This window comes from Equus quagga, chromosome 1 (assembly GCF_021613505.1).
Source record: "Equus quagga isolate Etosha38 chromosome 1, UCLA_HA_Equagga_1.0, whole genome shotgun sequence".
In the NCBI taxonomy this organism is placed as follows: domain Eukaryota; kingdom Metazoa; phylum Chordata; class Mammalia; order Perissodactyla; family Equidae; genus Equus; species Equus quagga.
In genome coordinates this window covers 95,183,971-95,204,494 of record NC_060267.1, presented here as the reverse complement: position 1 = coordinate 95,204,494, position 20,524 = coordinate 95,183,971, and the positions used below count along the sequence as shown (strand labels likewise).

Below are 20,524 nucleotides of genomic sequence, written 5' to 3'. Positions count from 1 at the left end.
GAGCTGGCTACTGCTCCCACTTGGAAAAGAGGCTCTTTTTTCTTTCCCAGCCGCTGACGGAACGGGCAGGCAGTGGGTGCTGGACAGAGAGCTTGGTCATCTAAGGGAGATGGGAGCCTGCCCTGTCCATACCTCCCTCTGGCCCTCTGTGCAGGGCCCCTGTCCTGCCGGCTCCAAGGGGAGGGAAGCCCACCCAGGTGGGTAAGATAGCACAGGCCCACCCTCAACTTTGGGGGAATCCACACGAAGCTGCCCAGTGCCATCCTTCACGTGGGCTGGGCCTTTGTCACTTGTTCCCGGGGGGGCACTCCAGAGCCCCCACCACTAAAGCAATCCCCTGCTCAGTGTCCCAATGTGTCGAGATGTGCTAGGTGTCCTCAAATGGACCAGAAGGTCCTGCCCAGACGCACACCCTGGACCCTCTAGCCACGGGACAGTGTCCCTGCAAACAGCCTCTCGCTCTTCCGCTGCTGTCCAGCCTACATAGGGACCCCAACGTGGAGGACTGTGGGAGAATCTGCCTGGACCAGGCGCATCCCAGCCAATGAGGCTGTATTATGCCGGGCCAGCGAGAGGGAAAATACACCCAATAAATCAGGCGTCGGCAGCATGGACAAAGGGCGGCCGGGGAGCAGGTGTGCCTGTGGCCGGGGACGCGGGCGGCAGCTGCTCCTGGCTGGGCGCGGCGGGCCGCCAACCCCGGCGGGCGGGGCAAGAGCCAGGGAGGCTCCTCTGTGGGGGAACGCGGCAGCTGAGAGGGCCCATTGTCTTCCACACTCCCGCCCAGACCTGGTGGACACCGCCGTGAAGGCAGGCTGCCCATCCTGGGCCGGCTCCCAGGCAGCGCACGGCCGCCAGCCACCACCCGCACCCCAGCTACGGGACAGACAGGGCCACGAGGGAGGGGCAGCCCTAGGGGTTGGGGAGTGCCGGGTGCGAGGTGCATCCACCAGGGTCTGGGCCAGGGGACAGGCATGAGGCAGCTTTGGGCCAGTCCCAGTTTTGGGGAGTCCTGCCCGTACTCCGGGGCTCCTGCTCCAGCTCTGGGCAGCCTCCAGCCCGTGCCACCTCTCTCTCCTCTGCACCTGTCTCCCAACGTGGCCATAACAGGAGATTCCAAGACAGACGCCTGTCGCCTCCTCTGCCCACAGCACCCAGATTTCCCTGAGAAGGTGGGAGGGACTGTGAGGCCTCTGCTTGGACACGGCAAGGGCCACCAGCACTGGTGATCAAGCCCCTCACGCCATTCTGTCCTCAACACCTGTCCTGGCGGGTTGGGTATTAAGTGCCCAGTGGGGACAGATAGCCAGGCTTGGCCATAAGTTGCATTCCACATCCGCTCTGTAATTCAGGGTCTTCCCAGGTTGGGCCCAGGCCAGGGCCTCGAGAGACCCCAGCAACACCTCCTGTCGGTGGCTGACAGGGGCAGCATGCAGAACCCAAGACGGGAAGAGTGAGCCTCCCACAGCTGGACAGGAACCGTTGGCTCACAGTGGTCCTGGATGGCTCTCCATTCCTCGCCCCACTCCTGAAGGAGGTCACCCAGCCTCTGCTCCTGCACACTTCTTCTCTCCCATCGCACACTCCTGTCCTGGCCAGCAGCAGGTGAGTGACAGGTGGGGCAGGGGGCTCCAGGAGAGGGGCCGCGGAGGGGGCGGGCTTCCGGCAGACGCCTGCCAGAGGAGCAGTGCCAAATGGCTGCTGTGCCTGCCGTCCCACAGCCCCGGCCTCAAGCTTTGTTCCCGGCCTCAACATTTCCACTGTGCACGGCCAGCCCTCCCCCGCCAGCGCCCTCCCCCGCCAGCGTGCTCCATAGAAATGCAACTCCAGAAAGCATCCAAGCATCCGAGGCAGATGTTGCTGTGACCTTTCACCCAGGACTAATTCTAAATTGTGCTGTTTTCCTTTCTAAGCTAAGCAGCCATCTGCCACCCCCGGGGGACAGATGACAGCTCCCTCCGCCCCAGCCCCAAACGAGGAAAGAGAAAGGGAAGAACTACGTAGGGAGGAGTGATTTTCCTTAGTTCTGCCCTCAAGGAGTTTACGGTCCAGCGGGGCAGAGTGTGGTGGAGTGTGGGCCCCACACCCTGGCCGCAGGGGGGTCAGCGACATGCCACCCCTCACTCGATCCACAGGAGAAACCCCAGGGGACATGTTCCTGGGGGCTGCGCCAATGGACAGGTGAAATGCAGTTCATCAGAGGAGCTTTTGGGGGTGGTGGGGGGACCCTCCATCCTGCTCTGCCACCAGCCGCTGTCCGGCGCAGACAGGCACTGCCTGCCTGGGCCTCAGTTTCCCGTGAGTGCAGTGGGGGGTCAAGGGGACTGCACGTGTTCACAGAGGGCCCTCATGCACACCTGAGATATCGCTGGTGACCAGATCACCTGGGCAGAGGGGACTCGTGCTATAGCCAACACTGGATTTGATTCCCCCACGATTTATTGACAAGTCCCTGGGAACATGCTGACTGCACACGGGACATGCACCTGCTTAAGGAAAGCCGCGGGGACACAGGCCTTCCCCAGGACAGCAGCTGAAGAGCCCGTGCAGGGAACCCTGGCTGGACGTCGGGGGCCACGCCTCCCCACAGTAAGGGACAGCCCTGCATGCCCCCGGGTCCTCGCATACCCCGCCCTGCTGCCTGCACCCCTGGGGCACCTGGTGGAAGGAGTCACCTGGCTGTAATAAGCTGTCTTGTCCGGAACCAGCTCCACCTGTCCTGGGCTGACCCGCCCCCAGGGCTAGCAGGGAAAGCAGGACTCCGCCCCACTGGCCCTTCCACAGGGCCTCCCATCTCAGCGCCCACTCCCGGCCCATCTTCCTGCCACCTCCGAAGTCCCAGGTACCCCCTCCACCCCCACAGCAGAGTGGTGACTCAAGCAGTAAAGGGGTGCTATCCCCAGATACCCACACCCAAGCTGCCTGCTCTGGGGGAGGCAGGGCCTAGGGGGTCCCACCTGCCATAGCCGGAGGCCCCGGCTCTGCCTGCAGCGGAGTGCCTGCCTAGAAGCGCCCCCAACCCAGCACTGCTTTCCCTCCATGAGCCTTCTGTCCAGGAAGGAGAGTCTGGGGTCTCTGGGCTCCTGCTCTGTACTCCAACCAACTCAAAGTCACCGGGGCCTGCAGGTGACAAGGGGTGGGGGAGCGTGGATGGCTTAGTGCTGCCCTGGCCCTCCCTCAGAGCCTAGTCCTGCCAAGCAAAGTCCCACTGAGGCCCACTGCCTTCCCCCAGCACCACCGACACCAGGCACAAAGCCAGGGGCCACCGCCAGGGAGGCAGGCCCGCCCACCCACCCCGGGCAGCTCGGCCAGGAGGTTCTGAGGCCCCTGGCCCGGGGAGACCAGAACCACCCATGTCCCAGTCCAGGCAAAGGGGGCCACCTGCAGACTGGGCAGAAGAGTCTCCTGCCCCCTTGCCAAAGGGGGAGACTAAGGCCAGGACAGAGCAGGTCAGAGGGGCAGGAGGCTCTGGGTCCCCAGACTCCTGCCCTAGAGCTGGTAGGGAGAAGGAAGCCAACTCTGTCCCTGGCCAAGGCTGGGGGGTGGGTCCTGGGACCTCAGCCCCTCCTTGGGTAAAGGCCCATCCAAGTCCCCCCACATCCCAGGGGGCCGCCTGCCTTCCAGGAGGCACGGACTGCTAGGGGATGATGAGCTCATGGAAGGCTGGGTGGGGGGGGCTTGGTGACCTCTGCCGGCCACGCCCACCATGCCCCACCTGGGGTCCTGGAGTCCTTTCCCACTGGAAACAGCCAGGACAGCTCAGCTCCAGGAAAGAAAGCCCCTGGGAGATGTGGGAACCAGGACGAGCGAGCCCCAAGTAACTCCTCACAGCCCCTTGCCCTTACCTCCTCGAAGCCCCCCCGCACAAACAGCCACAGCATAAGTCCCCAGGAGCCTCCGTCCTGAAACCGGTCCAAGGCATGGGCTAGGACCCTGGCCATTGACTGCTGGGCTCCGAGAGGCACCCGGAGGATGGCCCTCTACAACCTCCTCGTCTTCTCATCTTCTCCCCTTACTGCTTCTGGCTCCCTCCCTCACCTCAACAAGCAGTCAGCGGGCATGGGTGTGTATGCGCGTGCCTGGGGCAGCCCTGTGCACATTTGGGGGCTGTAGTGCACCAGGTGTGTGTGTGCCTGGAGCAGCCCTGTGCACATTTGGGGCCTGCAGTGTGGGACTGCTGCCTCCACTACCCTGTGGCCCCACCTGCCCCAGGAAGTCACTATAGCAGGGACCAGCCAGCACCTGGCTGATCTGTGGTCTCCCCTCCAGCCTCTGCAGCCGGCCGTTGGGCTGGGGCAGCTCAAAGCCGTGCAGGGGGCCCTGCCCCCGACTCCCAGGCCTCAGGAAGGAGGAAAGGGGCATAGGGGCTGCAGGGGCCCAGATAAGGTGCCACGAGGCCCAGTGCAGGCAGACCCCAATCCCAAACTTCAGTTGCTCCGCCGAGCACAACGGCAGCGGCAGACAGAGGAGGAACTGGGGGGGTCCAGGCAGTGGGGGGCATGCCCATGGGCCAGGGGGCCAGGCTTTCTGCCCAAACAGCTGCCCACAGCACTCTCAGCTCTTTTGTCTTGAATCTTTTTCCCAAGTTTCATTTTTGGATGGTTTAAAATACGCTGGAAAGAGGAAGTGCAGGAAGAGTGACGGCCTCCTTCCCCGGCTCCGGGAAAGCCCTTTGTGTGGGGGACGGAACCTGTCCTCCCGGGAAGCCACCTTTCCCACTGCAGCAAAAACAATGCCCTCAACGCTCATTGTCCCCCACGTCGCTCATAGCGGCTCAGAGCTGCCCCACCCCCGACGACGTGGGAAGTGGCGAACCCGTCTGAAGCGGCGGAAAGGCGAGGTCAGTGCGGAGGTCAAGTAGCTTCCCGGAGATGGCCCAGCTGCAGCAGGCAGAGGCCACCCAGGCCCAGCGTGGGGCCAGGAGGGCCGCTGGTTGGCCAGCCCCTCCCAACACTGCGAAAGGCACGGCCAGCAAACACAGGCTCTCCCAGGAAGCAGCTGTCATGAGAGAGCCCCACGGGCCGGCCGCTGGGCATGAGAAACGCCTGCTGCCCTCCCCAGTGGGGAGAATTTCCCACCCAGTCCCCCAAAAGATGCGGCCCGAAGCTGGAGACAAGGCTGGAATGTGCGTCCTCCCCTGGGCTCTCCTGAATGCCTGCCACCTGAGACCCACATGGACGACCCTCTTGAGCCTGCCACCCGCCCCCCCCACCGCCAGGCAGGGATCCCCACAACTACGGGGGGCCGCTGCTCCCACGCAGGGCGGATCCCGGCCCTGCAACCCCAGATGCCCTGATGCAATGAAGGAATCAATAGGCAAGGCGGCCCGGGGCTGCATGAGGGCTTAATCCACAACTCGATTAATTAAGTGAGCAAGTGCAGACTGAGCTCCAGCCAAAGCCAGAAACGACTCCAGCAATTCTCACCTCTGCTCACAGGAGAAGATGCTGTCTCCGGGGGCGTGGGGAAAGGACACACCCGTCCTCCCTCGGCCAACCAGGGTGGACACTCGGGCAGTCCTGACTCCGTGCCCAACGTCTAGAATGCAGTAGGAGGAAACCAAGGACCCCTGACATGGGCCCCAAAATGAAGAAATTGAGGTCACCCCCACGCCAGACTTGTACTTGGTCTCTGCTGGCTTCATGTCACCGGATTCTCGAAACAGCCCTGGAGGGACACACGGGCCGGGGCAGGTGGTGCCTACAGGAACGCCTGGATCTAAACTCAGCTCTTCATCTCTCCTGCCACCGACAGGGGCCAGCCACCAGCCACCCGGGGACAGTCAGAGCAGGGCCACCCCGCTAGAGGCAGCTAAGGGGCCAGCAGGAGCTCCACGGGTTGAGGAGGGAGGGGGTGTGTCCGCTGCAGCTCAGTGGCCCAGCCTGGGCAGCCTGGATTTCTTGCCTGACCACCTGATCTCCCTAGACCCTCCCAACCTGGGGGGGGGTGGGGTGGGGGGCGCGGCGGAGCAGACAATGCATTCTTACATCCCCACGAGCTCAGCAGAAACACAACACTCGGGGCGGGGGCGGGGGGGAGTTCTGGGGGAGAAGCCTGGGAATCGGGGAGCCTCCCTGCCGGTGGGTGGGGCTTCTCCGGGCCCTGGCTCCTCCACCTTCTATTCAGCGGGAGGGTCACACCAGCACTGGACACCCGTCACCACCCTCACCCACAGTGCCCCCATGGCCTTCCTGCCCGTCTGTTGGCACGGGGGATGAAGGCACAGAGCCCTCACCCGCCCGGCCGCTGGGCAGGCCAAAGGAGGGCTGGCCCCCAATGCATTCTCCCATGGCTCCCAGGACACCCCCTTGACTGTGGGTGGTGGGGACCTGGCAGGGCCGGCCGGGTCTGCCTCTGGCTGAGCTGCAGCACAGGGTGCAAGCTTCAGTGGTGGCCCCAGAGAGCAGCCCCATCCTGCAACAGCCACTAGCCCCTCGCTCTCTGGCCTCCTCTCCCAGCTCACAACAGCCTAGCGCCCCACGCCCGGTAGACCACCAGGTCCCGCCGTGCCTGCACACAGGCGCCCTGCGCACCTGGCCGTCTGCACGTAGCCCTCACTCTCACCCCGGACCCAGTACAGCCACCGAGGTGCCTTGGGACATAGCCAATGCCAGAAGACAGAATGCGGCCAGCTGCGCCCAGGCCTGGGGGGCCCGGTGAGAGAGATGCCTACACTGTCACACCTCGGGGACACCCAGGCACCCTGGGCCTGTTGGTACGGGTCTCGGGCCATCTGGGGGGCTTTTCTCTGCAGAGAAAGTGGTAGACTCCTGGCTGGTTTGTCCCTCTGCCTTCGCGTGACCTCCTCCAATTCCTGGGGCCGGGATGGCCTCTGCGAGAGCTCTCTGGACGAGGCCTTGGAGTATCAGGAGGGCTCCAGGGTGGAGTAAAACTAAACCGACACGTTCCCATTGGGGAAACAGGGAGTGCGGCATGTGGGACCAACCTGTGTTACTTCCTACAGCCATGTGTGAGGCTAAATGATCCAAAGTAAGATGCCAAAGGAAAATTAATCGATGAGCAGTAAGGACGGCCCCTCTACCAGCCAGGAGTCCCGTAGGATGCTTCACATGCTCCTCGTGGAGGCCAAGCTCCCATCCTCCCGGAAGGGGAACTCAGAGAGACGGGTAAGCAGCCCGAGGTCACAGAGCCCACGCAGTGGGAGGAAGCTCATTCCACAACCTGTGCTGTTGCCCACAGCACCATCCTGGCCCAGCGGGAGCAGCATACTGAACGGGGGAAGCCCAGTGAGGGGCAAGTGGCTCAGACTGTGTCTCCCTGTGGGCTGGAAGCCAGGCCTTCCAGAAACCTGGAGCACCCACCTGCCTCCACTTCTGGCTCTGTGCCCAGCCGGCTCCAGTCCCCCTGCATTGTTGCCTCAGGCCCAGCTGCGCACACCACAGATGCCTGCCGGGTGCCGGTGCTGTGCCAGACGCCAGGCCCTAGACCAGTGTAGGAGGACGCCGCCATGACCCGAGCCCCTACCACTCGTGGATGCCGGGGCACACAGCCCTGCCTGGCCTCCCCAACCTGGGTCTTAATCCGACAGGGCTGAGGCTGCCCTCATTCTGACCACTGGAGGAGGAAGTGATGGGTGGGGACCTGCCCCACGGGCTACCCCCTGGGAGCCAGGACCAGCCTGGCTGATGGGAGGGACCCTGAGGTCGGCCCAGAAGGCCCAGAGGCAGTCACCTCACCCAGGACCTCGGTGGAAGGAGGGGGAGGCAGAGGCCCAGGGGGCGGAAGTGTGGCCAGGGCCCCCGCCTGTCCCCTGCCACCGTCTCCACCAGCCCTGAGCACCCTCCCCACTGCCCAGCCTTCACTTACTGAAAAGCTGTCGGGGAAAAACACACACTCAAAACCCTGCCTTCTCCCCCCAAACCTCTCATTTCCAGTAACTGTGTAGTTTCCGCTCATCGACAACCGAAACAGAGAGGAAATGGTGGGAGGCAGGTCCCCAAGCCCGGCGACCTGGTCCCTGCTGCTCAGGCACAGACGGATCTTTCCAGAGGCAGCCAGCAGCAGCCCTCACCCACCTTCTCTGACACGCGTCCACCCCCCACAGCAGCCCTGACCCTGCCGAGAGCCCGCGATGACCTGGAGAGCACGGCCGCGGGCAAGCCCTGCGCCGCTGCCTCCTGGCGGCTTCCTGGGCTGAGCTGCCAGGCTGATGCGTAAACGGGGCGACGGCACCTCCCAGGGCCTGGCCCGTTAGCGGGCTCAGTAACTCCAGGCCTGTCCAACCTCAGAGGGTCTACAGTGGGTCTACCTGGGTCCTCCTGGCTGTGGCCCCCTGGGCAGACACCTGTGGCTCGGCTGTGACTCATACTGGGCCACAAGAAGAGTGAAGAAGGCAGGGGGCCAGGAGTGCAGCTGCTGCCTCAGTCCCCAAGGGGTCCCCAGAGCAGGGAACAGCCGAAAGTCACCTCGGCATGAGGATCACAGCCGGGCTTGTTCCCGCAACCAGCTGCGCGTCCCCCCGTCTGGGTCTAAGAGCTCTCAGGTTGGGTGGGGTGTCTCAGAGGCTTTGTGGCCACCTCTCAAACCCCCAGCCCCGCCGGCTGTGCTGCACTCGCGCTCAGGTCAGTACGACAACACGGGGCTGCCTGCGAAGGCCTTGGCCTGGGGGGTGGTGAGGCTGCCCTTTGGCGCTACCTGAAGGGGAAGGGTTTGTTCAGCAAATCAACAGTGTCAACAGAGCGACAAGAGGACAGTTTACCCAGCTTAAAAGAACAACCAATTCAGGCACTTCAAAGACAGACGACTGACATCCAGCCCAGGGACGGGGAAAGCCAGGATGGGCCGGGACAAATACTCTCATCCACTCAGAGCCAGCAGCATGCGTCTGTCCCAGCCTCAGACCCAGTGCGAGGAAGTCAGAACACGTCCATTTCTTTGGTAGAAATCCCAGTGACCAACCTAGGATTCAGCCTGACCTCCCACCGGTGCCAGGGCCCACCTGTCCCCGAGCAGCCCTGTGCAGAGGGGCCAGGTGAGTGGGCGAGTGTCCTGTGGTCAGGGGACCCCACCTCGGCAGGGCGAGCTCTTTGGGTAGAGGGTCCCAGGTGGCATTCAGGCCTGGCCTGACTGGAGACGCCCCGGCACTCGCTGCCAGAGGATGCCCAGCCCGAGACCGGGCGGGGCCTTGCAGCCATGCCTGAGCGACTCTCGGGGTGGGAACTTCGGTGTGAGCGTCGGAGGCCTGGCCTCCCCAGTGCACCCCAAGGCCCACTTAAGCCAGGACCCCAGGTTCTCCCTCCAGGAAGCTGTGAGCCCAGAGAGGTGCCTCCATTGCTCAGGTGAGAGAGGTCCCCAGGTCAGCCCTCCAGGGACAGCTCCCAGCCCAGGAGAGCCGAAGATCCACAGAGAGTGTCAGGCTGCCCGGAGGGAGGGGGCAAGCCCCTCGGAGGCGTCCACAACCCACCTGACAGACACCCACTCAAAGAAGCAGCTTTGCATCAGGGAGGGAGTGGGGAGAGGGCAACGCTGAGCCTGATTCACTCTAAAGAGTTAATGACTACACGTCCCCATCCCGGCTCCTGAGCATGGGGGAACGTGCAGGGAGGCTGAGGGGCCATCTTTCCCAGAACGCTTCCCTCCCAGGGGCAGAAAGAGACTTGTAGCAAAAGGGGACCACTGGATGGAGAAACACGGAGAAGGGGGTTTCTGTTCCCAGAATTCCACAGGTCTCAGAGATGCACAGAAGGCGCCCCCAACCCCGATGCCACGACCATCTAACCCCCGCACTAGGGATGGGCAGGTGCACAGATGCTAATGCTGACCGCCTGATCAGGAGGGACCACTCTGCAGCCTCCCTGAGCCCCAAGGGTAACTTAGGGGTACCCCGTCTGCATCCAAGAGCAGGGACCGGGCCCCCAGCCCCACCCCATCTCACAGAAGGCTGAGTGCCTCCCGCCAGGGGCATGACCAGCACCTGAGGGTCCAGAGAAACGTCTGCCCCGCCACCCCACCCCCAGGGGAGGACCAGGAAGCAGGCGGACGGCACAGCAGGGTCAAGGGTCCAGCCCCGCTTCCCCCACACCCAAAGCCTCACTTCCCCAGCTGCCCCCGGCCCTCGCTGCTCCTCCTGCCTGGGGCTGCGTCGCCTGCTGCCCCGTCCAGCCCGTCTGCCTGCTGGCTCCACGGTGGACTCCCTCCAAGGCCACAGCGGGCCTGGTGCACCCAGGCGGGGCATTCCGACGGCACCAGGCCTCGTGCGCAGCAGGCGAGTCAGGCGTCCGCCCTTCTCTCGAGCCCCAAACCGCCTGCCCTCGGTCTGGTTCTAAAGCAGCATGTCTCCACTGCTGCACAAGTGGGGCCTGCGTCTGCCTGCCTCCAGCCCTGGCCCCTAGCAAGCACGCGCTGAAAGGCCTCTCCCTCCACATTCCTGCAGCGCCACGCACGCGGGCTGCTCAGCTCCGCAGCCCTCTGCGCTCCTGCTCGGGGCCAGCGGACGCTTGGTGGCTGACATGAGCTGAGGCCTGGGGACAGGAGCAGCTAACCAAGGGCAGCAGCCGAGGCCACAGCCCATCAGGCCATCCTAACTAATTCACCAGGGGACACACCAGGACCCCCTCAAGGGGGCTCTGTGGCTGTGGGGAGGCGGTGACACAGGCCTATAAAAGAGCACCGATTCTTCCAGGAAGCCTTCCAGACAGCCGACACCCCCAACACCCACCTCTTCTGAACTTCTGTCCCAGACTGTACAAGGACTCGGATGCTGGTGCCCACCGCTGGCCAAGCCCTGCCAGTCTCAGGTGGGTACCATCCAGCGCTCAGAGGAGTGAAGCACGGAAACACACTACAGCGTGGATGAACCTCGGAACCATGCTGAGCGAGAGCAGCCAGACGCGAGAGGCCATGTCGGTGGGACGATTCCATCCAGACGAAATGTCCGGGACAGGCAAACCCAGAGACGGAGGGTAGATCAGGACTCACTGGGGGCTGGGGGAGGGGCTGGGGAGTGCCTGCTTAACGGGTGTGGGGTTTGTTTGGGGTGATGACAAAGTTCTAGAAGCAGATGTAGGTGATGGTTGCACAACTTTGTGAATGTCCTGAACGTCACTGAAATGTATACTGTAAACGGCTAAAAGCGCAAAATTTATAATTTGCGTCGTTTACCACCGAAACACCTATACATGTATACATCCATCCCCCCGCCCCCATCTAGCCATCAATGTCCTCGTGTTCTCTGCAGGGTGGGGTGGGGCGAGGCCCCAAGGAGATGCCAGGAGGAGAAGCCGACTGTGGCCACTTCAGAAAGGGCATTCCTTTGCCTGCCCGTCCCTCCTCCGCACCGTGATCACTGCGCCCTCCCGAGCAGGTGCGTCCCCAGCCCAGCAGGCCGGGGGTGAGAACACCAGAGCCCAGAGCGAGCCCCAGACCAGCAGAACCAGCCCTGCCGCGCGGCCAGGCCGGACTCCCTGGCACCTCGCCCCCACCACGCTGCTGCCCACCACCACCACGCAGGCAACTGCAGGCCCATCCCTGCGTCCTGCTGGGACACAGCTGGAAGGGAGCTCCAGGGGCCACCTAACCCAACCCCCTCACATACCAAGGGGGAAACTGAGGCCCAGGGAGATGTGTGCCTAGGAAGCATAGCAAACCAAAGCCAGGCCCGCGCGGTATCTTCTAGACCATCCACAGTGGGGCTCGGGGTGAGGCCCACACACCCCCCCAGGGACGCCAAGCCCCAGCCCCGCCAGCAACCTTCAGGACCATCAAATGCATCCCGGCCTGCAGTCACGATGCCCCGAGGCCAGCCGCTCATTAACGCCTCTGGAAAGTTTTGGATATGTCTGCACATGAAGATGAAGGCTGATGTGACGTAAGCTGGACTCAGATCCCCACCCCCGCCCCGCCCCGCCCCGCGTCTTCACCTCTCAGCCTCAGTTCTTCCCACTTGTAAACTGGGGGGGGGGGGAAGCAGAGCTGGCCACCACCTGGAGGGGGTGTGAGCCATTGAGTAAAACGTCTGCCGGGTTTTACGATGCTGGATAAGAGCAGCTGTCTATGTGTGGAGTTATTACTGTTGTGTTATTGAGCAAAGTAAGGCAGACACTCAATCAGCTCGATAGAGCCACATCCTTTCGCTATTTATAGCTGAGACACGAAACAGGAAAGGTGCCCTCCCCACGCCCGGAGGGTGCGACCCCTCGGTCCAGCCAGGCACTGCCCAGCGGGCCCCATCTGCCATCAAAGGTGCACTGAACGAGGAAGGGGGCCAGCTCCCGGCTCCCACGGGTCCTTCAGGCTGCGACCTGGCACTGGGGATGGCGCAGTGACACCCTGCAGACCCCTCCTCCGGCGCCCAGCCTCTCGGGTCCCAGCACTGGGCCTGTGCCCCCAGCTCTCAGCCGCAGCCCAGCCGTCCCGCGAAAGCCCTGCTCCACCCTCTTCCTGCTAAGGGCAAAGTTTTCTTTCACTCCCTTTAAAAAAAAAATATTAATTTTTCAATGGGAAAACTGTTGGCTGCTGCTCAGAGGCAGGCCCGGCCCAAGGAGGCAGCTTCCCTTAAGGACCTCGTGTTCCTGGACGTGTCCACACAGTTGGTGTCAGCAGGTGAGACTGCAGCTGACGCTGTGCATCGAACAAGTGTTTTTCTAACCCCTCGTCCTTGAAGCCAGGCGCTGCATAAACAGAGGAAGTCCTGCAGCAGGCCTCCGCTCAGCCTAGGGGTGAGGAGGAGAATTAACCTGTTCCACTCCCAGCCTCGCCCCAGACTGGCAGGTGACTCAGTGGAAACAGCGGACCAGGTGACAGAAGACGCATAACGTTCCGTCCCTCCGCCGCCGAGTCACTTTCCGCCTGAACCTCCTCTTTTTAAGGGAAGTCATAGTCCCGGCCCTGCTTCCTCGCAGAGCGGCCAGGGTGGGCCTGGGGCATGCCAGGACGGTGCAGTGGTTAGGAACACACGCTCTGGAGAAAAACAGGCAGCGTTGGGCTACTCTGTGCTGTGTGATCCTGGGGCCAAGCGCCGACTTCTCTGTGCTCCCACTTACTTTCCCATGCCTGATCTATACAGTGTTATGGGGTTGCTGGGAGCCGTGTCAGACTGTGTTCAGAGCCACGCCGCCCCACCCACTGCACTCACTTCCATCTGAAATGTCAGACGCATGTGCTGTTGCCTCTCCTGCCCCCCACAGGCTAGAAAGGCAACTCCGTAAGATCAGGGGTTGTGTCTGATCCGAGCCTGCAGCGCCAACGCCTGGAGCAGAACCTGGCACACAGCAGGCGCTCAGAAGCATCTGAGGAAGGGAGTAAAGGGGCTGCTGGTTGGAGCCTGGGTGGGCGATAAGATCCTCGGAATGGGTGAGCCCCTCCCCAGGCAGCCCCCGGCCCCAGAACCCCCACCCAGCCTTGGGGTCTCTGAGTTAACTCACGAGCCAACTAAACATCCAAGAATGAGGATCCTGAAACCAGCACTGTCAGCTCAGAATGAGAAGGCGGGGAGGAAGCACACGCCCGGGGCCTGCTGCCCGCCACTCTTACGCAAGCCTTGCTCACCAAGGGATCAACCTGCCTCAGCCGGCGCTGCAAACGGGACTGAGCTCAGGGGACCCGATGACGCGGGGTCACAGCGACGGAGCCAGGCCTCAACCTCGGGGTGGCCCGAAGCTAACACGCTCCCCCCACCCACCGGCAACCTTTCTTCCTCCCGCTGCCCTGGGCCTCACAGCTCCTGCGCTCTCCTGGGTGCTGCCTGGCGAGATGCTGACCTTCTCCCAGGGGAGGGAGCCCTGCAGGCGCCCGGAGGCCCCCAAATGCAGACTCGCCCAACAGACAACAGTCCGTGCAGGCCTTCTACCCCGACCCTGGGCAAAAGACAAGACGGGGAGCCCCCTTCCATGTCCCCCTCTGCACTGAAGGGGCCGGCGAGGAGGCTGGAGATGGGCAGAGGGCCACACTGACGCCCCTTGGACTGCCCGTGGGGCCACCAGCCTCCCATCAGAGATGGCTGTCTGCCCACAGGGACGTGCAGCGAAGCCTTTCCTCTGCGGCCCCTGCCAGCTACGCCTCGGCCACCCCATGCCTTCCCAGGAAGCGTTCGCATACTGAGGTCTCTTCTGGTCCTGAGCCCTGCAGCCACCTGACCGGCAGCCTCTGGGGAAGGTTCCTGCACTTTGGGGTGGAAAGAGATGATTCAGCAGGCACTGACGAGCTTGGCACCGCGACACCGCTGTTTCCCATGCCCCGTCCGCGGGGAGCCAGCAAACCGGCGTGGAAAGTCAAGGAACTTCCCAAGGGTCCCGGATGGATGCTGCCGGGCTGGATTCACATCCAGGTCGGGGATCCAGAAGCCTGCCTGCCTCCACGCCCCACACACCTTCGAGGAAAGAAGGCAGCTCCCCCCTCAGCCAGAAGAGTGGACCGCCAGGGCCCCCAGGGAATGGTGGGCGCCAGCAGGAAGCAGTATCCCCAGGCGCAGAGGGAGCCAGGGCCCTGCCCAGAGCGGCCACAACACCCCACGAGCACCGTGAGCGTGGACCACGCCTCTCCACAGCAGGGCCTGGCTGGGCTGGTCCCTGCTCTGGTCCCCAGCCCCCCGCACAGTGCCGCCCAGAGGTGGGGCCTCTGAGGACGGTGCTTCCGTTCTGCCTTCCCAGTGGATCTGGGGGGTGTGCACAATGGGGTCTCTGTGGGCCGAGTCGGCTGAGTGCCAGGCCAGACTGAGCCAGGCTTCCCGCCAAGGAGGAGGGGGTGCCAGGCCCCAGGGAAGAGACAAGGCTGGCACCCCAAGTAGCCCAGGCTTGGGGGATGGAAGAGCATGCCGTGCTATTGCTCTGTTCCTATGAAGTGTCTTACTCTGATGCCGGGTGTGGGGGTGGGGGGGAGGCTGCAGCAGCCTGTACCCCAAAGCACCCTCAGTCTGGTCCAGGAAGCATGTGGTGTGGGCTTCAGCCCAGGGAGATGCCAGGGCCCCCTGGGCCAGGCTGTGCCTCCTCCCTGGGGACACGGAGGAGGGATGGCGCCCCCTGCCCCAGCGCCGCTCTCCGTCCTGTCCTCTCCAGCCTCTGCAGAAGCACGGAGACTCCCGCCCCCCAGGGGTGAGTGGCACCGTGGTCCGGAGAGTGGTCCGGGAGGAGTGCGCCGTGGCGGGTGGGGAAGGGAGTCATGCATTCTGGGAAGCCGCGCATAATTAATCAGACAGCATTAATCCGCCTCCCCCAACAATAGCCACTGCACTTCCACTGAATCCCAGCTGTCGGTCTCTGAATGAAAGGAAACAAGATTTAGGGCATCAAGCGTCGGTGAGGCTTCTGCAGGAGGAGAAAAAGGCCCCAAAAACGCAAAAAAAAAAAAAAAAAGTAGTGTGCATTCATTAGCATCTCACAAAGACACAATCCGCTTTGTCCATTAAACTGCTCACAGACCTGCTTAATTGGCTTCAGTGCCGGGAGGGGGGTGCGGTGGGAGGAGGGGCTGCTCGCCCACCGGCTGGGCAGGCAGTGAGCCCCAGTGAGCCCGGGCTGGCTGGGGTTGTCAAGGGAATGGGCCCTCGCCGGCTGGAATGAGGGCGGGGAGCCACTTCTTCCGCTGCTGCCTGGGGGGGGGGGGGGGGGGGGGGGGGGAGGCTTTTCTCCAGCCACCAAGCACCTCCTCATTATTCCCATCAGGGAAGAACTCAAGTTGAAGGGCATCGGGCACAGCAGAAAAACTTCCCCGAGGCTGGCGGGTACTCGGGGGGGGCGCAAGGGGCGATTCTAAATGGGTTCCTCGCCCGAGTCAGAGCGAACCAGACGCGCGCCCTCCGTTTCACAGCTGAAGACCCAAGGCCGGAGGGCGAAGGGCCAGAGGGTCAGGGGGTCGGAGGCGCAGATGCCAGGACAGGAACCAAAGTTCCGGCAGGTACTCCTACCCCCAGAACCCGGGGAGATGGGCACAGCCAATAAGATGAGTTCTCTCCCCAATCTCACCTGAGGCCAGAGAGAAGCAAGCTGGGGAAGGCAGAGGGCTGAGAGGATGGGTTTGACTTTGAAACAGTCAATTCCTTGCTGAGAAGCACTGCCTGCCTGGAGGAGAGGCTGGGCTACCAGGAGGAGAGAAATCACCTGTCCAGAGGAGAGGCTGGCCTACCAGGAGGAGAGGCTCACCTGCCTGGAGGAGGCATCACCTGCCCGGAGGAGAGGCTGGCCTACCAGGAGGAGAGGCTCACCTGCCCAGGGGAGATGCTCCCAGCTGGCAGGGTGGTGGGGGCTGGCTCCTTTAGAAACGCTCTAGAACCTCCCAGGCAGGTCAATTATTTCTCGGGTACTTAGGAAGATATGGGGTACCAGGGATTCCCACTTGGCACCCCAGGAACCTGAGGTGGCCCACAAAGGAGTGCTCGAACCCCCAGTGGCCAGACCAGCTCCACACGCAGCATAATTGCTGGTGATTAAGTAATTGCCAGACTTCGTCCAATAAAAGTAGCACGTGATGGCGCCCAGCCTTCTGGGCCATCTCCAGAAGACAATGGCCTAGTGTTCTGTCCCTGCCGGCCAGCCGCTGCAGAAGGCAGGGGCTCCGCTCCCGACAAAAGCAACAGGTCCCCGCAGGGGCGTACTCACATGCAGGCTTCGGTGCCGTTGGTGAGCACTTCACACTTCCCGCCATTCAAGCAGCTCTCGCCGGGCTGGGAGCACTGCAGGCCTGGGGAGGGGCAAGAGGAGAGGTCAGCCCTGAGCTGGGGGGGGGGGGAAGGGCCCACCCCCAGGGCACCGCCCACCCCTCATCATGCAGGCTCTACCCTGTCCTGGGGTTACTGGGGGCACGGGGCCCTAGGAAGCCCCCGCATGAACCCCAAGGGCCTTCGATATTCTGCCCAGAGTTCCGTAATCAGAAATGGGGTTGAGGAGGAACAGGTTGGCTGGGTGGCAGGTGGACAGGTCATGCTCAGAATGGGGTGAGGTGGCCTGAAACGCCTCCTGGACAGCAGTGGAGAAAAGGAGAGATGATCCTGGGCCATTTTCCCTAACTCTGCACCTCCCACCCCGTCTGCACTGGGGAGCCAGGCTGGGCCGGGGCCCCTATCCAGCCACCAGGATTGTCCTGCTGTTCAAACACGTTCTGCGAGGGGGCAGTGCTGGGGGGGAGGTGGCCACACTCAGCTCCCCCGCTCGTGGGAAAATGCGACAGCTGCAAGGCCGGCCGCCCCGCCCGCCAACAAAGCGCTGGCCGGGGAATCAGAGCAGCCCATTGTCGTGCCAGGGCCGCCTCCTGGGGCACCAGGACTGCACCCTGGGGGCCTGGCCCCGCCTGCATGGACACCCAATACCTGCTTCTGCGGTGGGCATCTTTAGGGGCAGCCCTCTGCCACACCCAGGGGAGGGGGATGGAGATGCCCCATTCGGAATTAATTTGACCCCAGTCCCAAGATGGGGTCAATTAGTCAAGCTCCTTCTCCCCATCATACAGGGCTGTGTAAATTAAGCTCCTCAAGGGTGCGGACCGGGTGTGACTTAGAACCCTACCTTCTGGAAATGGGGAGCTAACTCTCACCTCCAACTTTTGGGAGGAAAAGAGAAATTAATCACTCTAGATTCCCCGGAGACCCCTTCAATGGGAAGTGGAGAAATGAGCGCCCTCTTCCCTACGTCCCACTCCACCCCTGCAAGATTTGCAAACTTGAACTCGGCAAAGCGAAAGTCCCACCAGTAGCAGCGGAGTCTTCCACACATCCGCCCCCCCAAACTGTCTACGAGCCGGGATAGGGGGCGACGATCCGGCGTCGGGGGGACACCGGCGGCCGGGGACACCGGCGGCCGAAGTGGCCAGGGGCCCGGGAATCCCAGCCTCGCCCAGCCCTGCGCGATCTCTCCGAACGGGTAGGACACCGGGCCCGCCTCGCGCCCCGCTGCCCACCGCGCCCCGCAGCCCGCGCGGGCCGCGCGGGTCTGCAAAGGCGAATGCAGCGCCCCGGACTCCACACTCCGCTCCCCAACATCCGCCCCCGGCGCGGGCCAGAGGCGAAGAAAAAAGATAAATGGCCCCCAAAGCAACAGGAAACCAAAACCGACTCGATTCAAATCGAAAAGTAGTAGGCAGTTCGCCCGCCCGCCCCAGCGGCGAGCCCCAGGCACGGCTGGTGAAGGGCGAGCCCAGGGCTGGGCCTCCGGGGCCCCCAGTCCCCCACGCCGGGCTTCAAACCCGGCTCCAGGCGCGGGGCGGGCGAGTCCGCCCCGGCCGGGCAGGCGGCGCGGAGGAGCGTCAGTCCTTCTCCACCAGCCCGGGACTCCCGTCCCCCCTCCCCCGCTCTGGGGCGCCGGTTCCCAGCCACCCGGGGCGCGCGCGTAGGGCGCCGCCAAAGTTTCCGAAGACGCGGAAAGTTGCGGGCTCGCGGGCGGACGGGCGCCTACCTCGTGCGGCGAGCGCGGGCAGCAGCGCCAGGCAGAGCAGGGGCGCCAAGAGCGGCGGCATGCCTGCCCGCCGGCTGCCCGCTGCGCCCGGTGGCGGCCTCTGCGCTGGGCCGACGGAGCTCAGGCGCACACGCGCGCGCCGGACGGTCCCACGGGCGGCGGCGGCCCGCTACTGCCCTCTCCCTCCTGGCTGGCGGGCGGCGCTGGGCTCTCGCGGCCTCCCCGGCCCGGCTCCGCGCCCCGGCTCGTTCCTCCACTGCGCTCGCGCCCGCGCCCGCACCCGCGCCCCGCGCCCCTGCGCTCCCTCCCGCGGCCGAGGCACTAGTGAGGCGCTGGGCTGCCGTGCGCTCCGCCCCCGCCCGCCGGCCCCGCCCCCGGGGCCCCGCCCCCGCCGATCCCTCCGCACCCCGCGCCCCCTCGCTGGCCGCGCCCCTCGACGCGCCCCGACCAGCCCGCGCCTCCTCGGGCTGGGGCGCGCGGCCGGAGCCCTGGTCTTCCCGGCTTGGGGGCCGCGGCGGTGCAGAGGCGGGTCGGCGGCAGGCGCTAGGGACTACTTCTCGTTGGAAAGTTTTCAGAGGCCAAAAGTTTGGTCCGAGGCTGCGGAAGGATCCTGCTCTGGCTGCTGCCGCTCTCGGCAATTGTAAAGATTTGCATCTCAATAGCGAAAAGGCGCGGGCGGAGTAGGGAAAGGAGAGCCTGCGGGGGGCCGTGCACCGCGGGGAGCCGGGTCCCGGGGAGGTGGGGAGGAGCGACCGAGGCCAACTTTGGGGGACCCCAGGCCCGGGGCAGAGGCTCTGGGAGAAGTTGCGCCTTCAGCAGCCGTGGGGTGCGCCCTTCGCCCCGGGGCTCCACTCCCAGGAGCCCCGCGGTCATAGCTTTAAGCCTTCAGGCGACCGAGGCCAGACACCCCTGGCTGTGACGGCTGGGGCGCTTGACCCTGAGGGATGGTGGCGCCCCGGCCGCAGCCTCTGGAAGGGGGGCTCTGGGTGCCCCAAGGGAACAGCCTGGGGCCGACACCTGGCCGGACGGATTGCGCACCCGCTCCCCCAGGAGGGACCTGCCTCTTGACGTTCCTTGGTCACTGTCCTGCCCATTTTCCTGGCGCCTCCCGCCTAAGATGTCCCGCAAAGTGCGGGCAGGTCAGATAGACCCGCTGCCAGCGCCGGTGCAGCCCAGGGCCCCTCCCACGCGCTCCTTCCGGGTGATTTATTTCTCGCTGCCGTGCCAGATTTGAGCATCCTGTGCCAAGCCAGGTTAAGCTCTGGAGTCCAAAATGCCTGCCGTAGTCCTTAAGAAACCAGACTTCACAGCCTCACACTGGCGACAGACAACGACTAATCATCCCAACACACAGTAATGAGGGTGATGGCAGGAGGTGCACCCACCCAGCCCTGGCATCCTGGTGGCCTTCCTGGAGTACGTGATGCCAGAGGGGGGCCTCACAGGCTGAGAAGGACCTAGCTGGGTGAAGGGCATGGGGCAGGAGAAACCGTAGGACTGCAGAAATCCCGGAGGCTGAGAGAGAAGCAGCCCTCGCCAGGGAGGTCCAGAGAGGCGGGCAGAGTGGGGTGCCTGGTGGCAGATTGCACACCTGACCCTGGCCCGCCCTTCTTGGCACACCTGTTGCCGGACACTAGTGGCAGCTGGGATGCTGTTGTGAGCACAGCCAGTCCAGGCCTGGGCAGCTGCTGCTGGGGCCTCCCTCACCCGCCCCCTCCTAGAGGCTGGTGGCACTTCTCAGAGCCTGGGGTAACTTCTCTCAGGGTCAGTGCCCGGGAGAGGAGGCGCCTGGAGGCAGCAGAGATGTTTATATAACAGCAGCCCTGCAGCCTGGAGGAGCAGATTTTCCGTACAAGGAAGAGGGGTGCTTCGAAGTCCCTCCCCTGCCCCCCCCCCCCAGCTCAGCCTCTGGCTCTGTGCACCATATCCCCTCTCTACTCCCAGGGATGGACTGAAGGCCCCAGGGCGGGCGCTCCTCGGAGAGCCACTGCCTGTGTGCCCTCCCTAGGAGCCCCCTGTCTCTGCCAATAGGCCCCAGGCCAGAAGTAAAGGCCCGTCCAATCCTGGCTTGGGATCGAGTTCTCACTCTTCTGCCAAGGAGCAGCACCAGAGGAGGGAGCGCTAGAGGAGGGGAGGGGGGAGCAGGGGAGGGGGGAGCAGGGGAGGAGGGGAGGAGGGAGCGCTAG

The 20,524-nt window shown here is 64.0% G+C and overlaps 1 protein-coding gene across 1 annotated transcript in view; it reads right to left on the bottom strand.

The window, feature by feature from the left end:
• Positions 1 to 18,647, bottom strand: part of NOTCH1 (notch receptor 1) — a 49,347-nt gene extending 30,700 nt beyond the window's left edge. The window contains exons 1-2 of the mRNA XM_046652032.1: positions 18,339 to 18,647; positions 16,551 to 16,632 (exon numbers count right to left, since the gene is read on the bottom strand). Coding sequence (XP_046507988.1) covers positions 16,551 to 16,632; positions 18,339 to 18,399 — 143 coding nt within the window. The 5' untranslated portion in view covers positions 18,400 to 18,647. The remainder of the gene's footprint in view (positions 1 to 16,550; positions 16,633 to 18,338) is intronic.
• Between the last annotated feature and the right edge of the window lie 1,877 nt (positions 18,648 to 20,524).